Below are 7,654 nucleotides of genomic sequence, written 5' to 3'. Positions count from 1 at the left end.
GTTTAATCTACCAATTTGCCTTTTCCTCACTCCATATTATAATGCCGTATTCATAATTTAACAAGTCTTTCTTTTTTTTGACAGAATACTCATAACTTAACAAGACAAAGTGTATCACCGCCAATTTTGAAATTTCAATGCACTCTGCCCTCATTTTTAAGACTTTAAGTGGAGGTGGAGCTATCACACACATATGCGCTATAAAGGGAGCTCTTCCACCCCCTCACACTCAACACACCAATCATTTGTGTAAGCCCATATTGTTCATCATTCTCCATAGCATATTTAGGCAAATATGGGTGGCAATCCCCCCTGTGCTTCATGCAAGCTTCTTCGCCGACGATGCGTGAAAAGCTGCATTTTTGCACCCTTCTTTCCGGCCGATGATCCCGTCAAGTTTGCCAATGTCCATAAGGTGTTTGGTGCTAGCAATGTTAGCAAAATGCTGCAGGTAGATCCCCCAACATAGTTATTTTTTCTTGATAATATAAAACATAATGTGCTTTATGCTAGCAATGTAGCAAAATGTTTCTTCCTCGTCTTTTCTCTTTTCTTTTCTTCATAAGAGTAAATTCTGTTTCCTTGTTAGTATTGACCATAACGTGAATAAAACGAGCTTCAGGGATTGAAACAAAAATATGGAATTTTATGTGTCTACTATGGGAGTCAGTAAACCACTAAAATATCTTTTTTTTTTCTGGAAACCAAACTTCTGAACTATCTACAGTAAGGCTACAAACCAGCCTCTATGTCATCATCATCATCAATCCTTATTCCAACTGCATGCGGTCCAGTCCTATTTCTATATTCCTTCCTGTCTAGAGCTACAACATCGGCCCAAACCAGAAGGGCACAAACCAATATGGTTTTCCTTCTTTTCTAATTATCCAGTTTTGAGATAACCTTCTTGCAGGATTCAAATCCGAGATATCTCAGTTAACATGATGTCATTTTGACATACCGTCTACCATATTCAGTTCCCTTTTTTATTTTCTTTAGCAACATCACAAAGAAAAATGTTCTTCATTAGACGATATAAAATTGTTAAACGTCGTTAGCCTTGTTTAAACGTACTGTTTCTTCTTAGGAGCTTCCTGTTTATCAGAGATCAGATGCAGTGAGTAGCCTAGTGTATGAAGCCAATGCTCGAGTGCGGGATCCGGTTTACGGGTGTGTAGGTGCAATATCCTTCCTCCAGCAACAGGTTTCTCAGCTGCAGATGCAACTAGCAGTGGCACAAGCAGAGATTGTGGGCATTCAAATGCAACAGGAGTCATCTTCCCTGCCCCTGCTGGAGGACAACAGTCTCCTTCCATTCATGAACTATGCATCCACCAGTCATGGATATCAAGAGCCACCAAAGAGGGAATCAATGTGGACATGAGAAATCTTGAACTTGTTATTGTTTACATGGGAATAGATAGAGAAATTAGGATGAGTTAGGAAAAATGAAGGTCAACTATATGATGGAGTAAACTAGGGTTCTGTTTGTTACTTGTTCAACAAATTAAAACAAGCGGCGACGTGTTGAACACTAAAGCACTGGTGCATTGCTCCGTGTAGTTGTGCTTCTTTCTTTGACCTAATATAAATATTGCCCTCATTTTCGTATAAACTGTTTGACCTAGCACAATTGAAAGCGAAAATGAGATTTGAACCCTAAACATCCATATTGAAAGACAACTTCTCTGAACCATGCAGTTGTACCACATTGCGTTTGTTAAACAATGGGATTTGAACATATATATTATCCAGCATACTTGCACTAACGCAGTGCACGGCAAGTCAATGCAGGATTAGACTAAGAATCAGATAAGCAATGATTCCACCATGACCATCACACTCACATGTTTGTTTGGTCATTCACAACTTAGCTTTACATTAAGTCCAAACTGGGTCCCTGACCAAGTCTAATAATGGGAGAAGGTGCTGACCCCTTCATCCCAGATTTGATTCCCACTAGGTGTGTGGGTGCCTTTTAACAGGTGGGTTTTGTAAGGGCTTGGTTGTCAGTGACCCCACTGGGGATTACCTCGCAGGGAGTGGGCCCATTGAGTGATCTGGTTTTTAGTGAGGGTTCTTCGTCATAAAAAAATAGTTTCTCCTAGAGACTTGAGTTAAAACTCATCCTAGACCACTTAGAAAAATCCACATATATATATATATATATTAAAGAAAACATGTATCATTCATCATTCCAACGGAGATAGATTTCACAGTACATCACATAAAAGGGAGCGAGATGTCACCCTAAAGCCAAAATGAAGAAAAAAAAAACAGCAAATATTAAAATGCAGAACTATATACAATTGGGGACAGTCATCCAATCCATTGAGAACCGATCCAACCAAGATGCTCTCAGGCCATTTCAGCTTGCATCCTTGTCTAAGCTCCCATTGAATCATTCCCAGAATAACCTCTTTCTGTGAGTGCTGGCCCTCAAATGTTCTTTTGTTCCACTCTATCCAACTTGTTCGCCAAGTTATCATAAGCCAGCACCTTCTAACAAATGCCCATTTGGAGCCTTCCTCCTGAAAGTCCCTTGCCAAAAGCAATACACTGAATGACTGAATATTCTCACCCAATAGACCGAAGTCAATGAATGAACAGTCCTGAAAGAGATGCTCAACTGTTTCATCATTATCTCGGCACATTTGGCATTTACTAGCTAAATGGAAACCACATGATTTCAAGCATGAATCAGACTTTTTTTTTTTTTAAGAAAAATTAATCATAGATTCATTTCAGATTGGAAGAATTACATCACAAAGTGACGAGATGTCACTTAAACTAGAATCCAGAGGACCCAAGGTCCTGTAAAAATAAAACATTCAGATCACAACATCTTAATTTGCAACGAATGAGGAGTTCACAAATAGCTGTCTTCGCGATGGGAATAAAATGGTGGCTGCCACCTGAATGAACTTTGATGATTCTGTTGCAGCCATATGTGAAGCCAAATAGGAAGCACAAATTATCACCATGCAAAAATAAAATTTTGTCCTCGGGATTGGAGATGAGGAGCTATCAGGACGTCTCTTAAGTTTGTTGGGACACTCCAATGAGGAGCTGCATCATGCCAAACCAATTTGAAGCATTATCTAGTGAATTCACATTCCGAAAATAGATGTAGAGCAGACTCCTCTTCTCTTTTACAAAGAATGCACATGCTAGCAATATGGATACCTCTAGATTTGAGCACTTGGTGGGTGAGCAACCGATTATGTAAAATCAACCAAGCATTGATGGATCCACGTATGGAAAATGCAGTGTCCCACAATGCCGAGCAGGTTGTATGTTACCCCCTGAACACGGGGACGCGTGTTCAAGGGTCCGAATGAGTGCCATGTGGCACTCATTCGGCTGGTTGTGGACGGAGGAAGGAATATTGCAAAACCCAAGATCTTCCTCCGTACATAACCAGCCGAATGAGTGCCACGTGGCACTCATTCGGACCCCCACCCTCTCCCCACAATGCCTTGGTGGGTAGCCAAAGCACTGTTGGATGTCCAAGTATCCGATAACATGAGCCAATGGTGAAAGCGCCATCATTGAAATGCTTCCAATGCAAGGAATCCAATGAATCATTAGGCTTAAGTGTAGACAAATTTCTCATTATATCCATTCACTCATGGAACGCTAGGTGAAAAGGATTACTCTTCAATTGAACTTCTCAACCATGGTTTCAATATATCCCCCAAAAAGCATATTGGTTCTTCTTTACCCCAAGAGGCGCAATAAAGGGCAGGATATAGATCTTTTAAACACCCCTCTTGATGCCAAGCATCCTTCCATAATTTGAATTTCGAACCATCACCCGTTAGTACAAAAATTGCATCGAGTGGGTCACAAATGAGTTTCATCATCCCTTTCCAAATTCTGGATCCTCCAACCCATTTTGACCCACCTGTCCGTCGGCTAACCATGGTGCTCATATTTGTGCTTGATAACTATTGCCTATGGCTTGTCCATGGATAATATTAACCAAATTCATTTGATTAATAGAGCCTTGTTCCATCTTTTTACATCTTGAATTCCCAAACCACCCTCATCTTTGCTTCAAGTAATGATGTCCCAAGACACCAAATGAGTTTTTTTCTTTTTGTGCTTTTCCATACCAAATGAAGATTTGAAAAGCTCTATTAATTTTTTTTCTCATCTTGTTTGGGATGTGAAAGATTTGCACAAAATGTAGGAAATAAGTAGTGAGAATATATGCTTCATGAGTATCACCCTTCCCGTGATGGCAAGGTTAAATAAAACCCAAGACTTAATTTTTGAAAGAATTTTGTCATCGACATCTTTTCAAAATCCATCTCTAGTGACTCCTTGATGAATGAGAAAACCAAGGTACTTGAGAGGAAGCACTTCGGCTTGGAAACCAAAAATGGTAGACAAAAATAATGTGGTTTCCTCCCCCCATTAAAGGAACAAAGCTCAACTTGAGGCCAATGATAGATAATTCAAATAGTTAAAAAAATATACGTAGCAATACCCATAAGTTTGCTATGTTGGTTTTGGTGGCTTCACCGTGTTGGATTAACCACCACGTAAAACGTGGTGGTTATCTATGCTGTGGTAAATCCCCACATCAGGGATGATCCATCCCGATAAACTAGCATAGATAAGGGGAACGGTTATGCAAACTGTTCCCATACTATGCTTATTTAAAGGGGTTTCATAAGCAACCAAAAACAGCGTGAAAGACACACTGTCTCTGTGAGAAAACATTAAAGGAGGGAAGAAGGTCGATTCACCGTCTACATTCGGTAGCCTGCGCTTGTGGTGGCTGCAGACCGACTGAGTTGAAGAGCGCCCTTCTCCGGCAACGTCCTCTGCCCTCCGGCAATGGCCGCCTCAAGTATGCTGTTGTGTTATTCTTTTGTTCTTTGCAGGGTTTTCGCCGGATCAGGTGATGACACAGTCGCCAGTGCTCCAGACCTGCGGTGGAAAACCCCCATCCGACCCAACATTAGGTTATGGGCCCACACCCCGCTTCTGCTGCGGGGTGTGCTCTGGGTCGTCCAGCAAAGCAGGTCACCATGGGATGACGCTGCTGCTGGTCGCCGGCACCAGCGACAGACAAACAGATAAAAAAAAAAACTTACCAATGTCGTTTGGGGGTTTTCTGTCGGTGAGGACATCGCCGGCGTTTCCCTTCTTCATCTGCCATTAAAAGGCTGCTGGAACCATCGTCGGCGACTATTGAGTCATCGGATTTCTGAAAAAGGCTTCTGAGGTTTTCCATTTTCGTCGGGGGATGGATAGGCTTTCGTCGGAGAAGAGACACCATCAAGCGGTGGCATTGGTCGCCGGCAAAAAGGCAGCATAGGTCGCCGGTGTTGGACGCCGGCAGGCAGCGGCGTTGGTCGCCGGCAGGCGGCGGCGGCCATCGCCCTCTGCAGAGTGGTGAGTGAAACTACGAAATAGGGTTTTGAAAACCCTATTTCGTGTTTCACGTTTTATATCGGGATCCATTTTCGGATCCCCGTTATGTCGGGTGAGACCCAGATTCGGTATATACCGGGTCCAACCCGAATCTAGTAGCAACCGGGTCAGACACGGATCCGGTTAAAACTTGGGTCAGACCCGGATCTGGTCGCTACTGGGTTAGACCCGGATTCGGTTCCAACCGGGTTTGACCCGAATCCAGATATTACCAGGTCTGACCCAGATTCGGTTCTAACCGGGTCCGACCCGGATCCAAATATTACCGGGTCCGACCCGGATTCGGTTCCAACCGGGTCCGACTCGGATCCAAATATTACCGGGTCCGACCCAGATCCAGATCTTACTGGGTCCAACCCGGATCCAGATCTTATCGGGTCTGACCCGGATCTGGTTCTTACCGGGTCCAACCCGCATCCGGTTCTTACCGGGTCCGACTCGGATCCGGTTACAAACCGAGTCCGACCCGAATTCAGTTAAACCACGGGTCCAACCCGAATCCAGTTTGTATCGGGTCTGACCCGGATCAGGTTACAACCGGGTTTCGACCCGGATCCAGTAGGATCCAGGCACTATTTGGCCTGAACCGGACCAGGGACTAATTCGGCCCCCTTCCGGAACCGGTTCAGAGCCGTTTTGACCGGTTCCTTCCAGTTTCTCACCGGTTCCGAGATGCTAAGACCATGTTTTCTTAAATATAAGAAAATACAAAGATTAAGTTTATATGGTTTTTTTATGAACTTTTGTCTATACTTGACCCGGTTCATAAGGTTCAGAACCGGTTCGGACCCTTGGATGACCAGTTCGGGGACATTTCAGACCGGTTCAGAGTGCTTTCAAGTCGGTTCCTGCTTGAGGACCTAAGGTTTTACCCATTTAAGTTTGGCTTGGGTTATTGCTCATGAATTTATTTGTAATTATGCATGTATAAATGTATATATATATATATATATATATATATATATATTGGCATCAAGGATAGTTAGATAACTTAGTGTATTCATGTCACCAAAGTGACTGAATACACGTGTGTTGTAAAAAATGTTGTACTATCATATGATTTTAGCCAATATTATTGTTGTACTTATATTCATGAAACGATAAACGACCCAAAGGTAGTTTTATCGTGTTTGAAAATTAAGTAGGGTAGAATAAGGTAAATGTGTTGAGATACATCATACATGAGTATCCAAAGGTACCTTGTGTTGATGGTCTAACTTTACAAGAACCTTGGTTTTACCGAATATGGTCGGTAGGCGAAGTGATTTCGCGTGTCGGAGCTCTTACCAAAGTAGGACTCTGATGACCCCCTTTCACTCGCTTGAAAAGAAGCACATCAAGGGCCTTTATTATTTTGTTTTTTCAACTAAAGTTTTAGTCTCGTACGAGTGCTTCCTGATACATGTCTTTTGTCATGCAGTTTCTAGTTCTGTGATTTTAGATGGCTCTAGCTCTATATCTTTTCTAGATGGATCTAATTATAGTGATTGAAAAGAAACTGTTCTTTTTGCATTAAGGTATATGGATCTAGATCTGACCCTAAGAATAGATGAACCTGCTGCCCTCACTTATCAGAGTACTGCTGATCAAAAGATTTCTTTTGAGAAGTGGGAGCGCTCGAATAGGCTTAGCTTGTTGCTTTTGCAATCTAAAGTAGTTAAGAACATTCGTAATGTTATCCCACAATGCAGAACAATGAGGAAATTCATGAATGCCATTGAGGCACAGTTTGTGAGTTCAAATAAGGCCAGAGCCAGTACCCAGATGTCAAAACTCATATCTATGAAATATACTGGAGGGGGAAACATTCGTCAGCACATTTTGGAGATGAGGAACATAGCATCTCAGCTGAATGACATGAAGCTCACCATCTCTGATTCTTTCCTAGTGCATTTAGTTCTAACGTCCTTACCCTTGGAATACAGACCTTTCAAAATCTCGTACAACACACATAATGATGAATGGACATTTAATGAACTCATGTCCAAGTGTGTTGAAGAAGAAGAGAGGATGAAATGTGAGAAGGTGCACAGTGCACATATGGCTTCTCATATGTCCAAGGTAGGACAAATGAAGAATGCATTTAAAAGAAATGCTAGGAAGAAGCCAATTGAAGATAAGTCATCCCAAGACAAACAATCCAACTCTGCTCCCATAAAGTGCTTCTTTTGCAAGAAGAAGATACACATGAAAGCAGATTGCATAA

At 42.2% G+C, this 7,654-nt stretch overlaps 1 protein-coding gene across 1 annotated transcript; it reads left to right on the top strand.

The window, feature by feature from the left end:
* Positions 1-295: 295 nt before the first annotated feature.
* Positions 296-1,384, top strand: LOC149821078 (LOB domain-containing protein 12-like). The gene is made up of 2 exons (XM_089983217.1): positions 296-451; positions 1,088-1,384. Exons 1-2 carry the CDS (start codon positions 296-298, stop codon positions 1,382-1,384), a joined length of 453 nt encoding a protein of 150 aa, XP_089839343.1.
* The last annotated feature ends 6,270 nt before the right edge of the window (positions 1,385-7,654 follow it).

Source organism: Nuphar pumila, chromosome 12, assembly GCF_984573655.1.
Source record: "Nuphar pumila chromosome 12, dmNupPumi1.hap1.1, whole genome shotgun sequence".
Lineage (NCBI taxonomy): Eukaryota > Viridiplantae > Streptophyta > Magnoliopsida > Nymphaeales > Nymphaeaceae > Nuphar > Nuphar pumila.
This window is presented reverse-complemented; position numbering and strand designations above follow the sequence as displayed.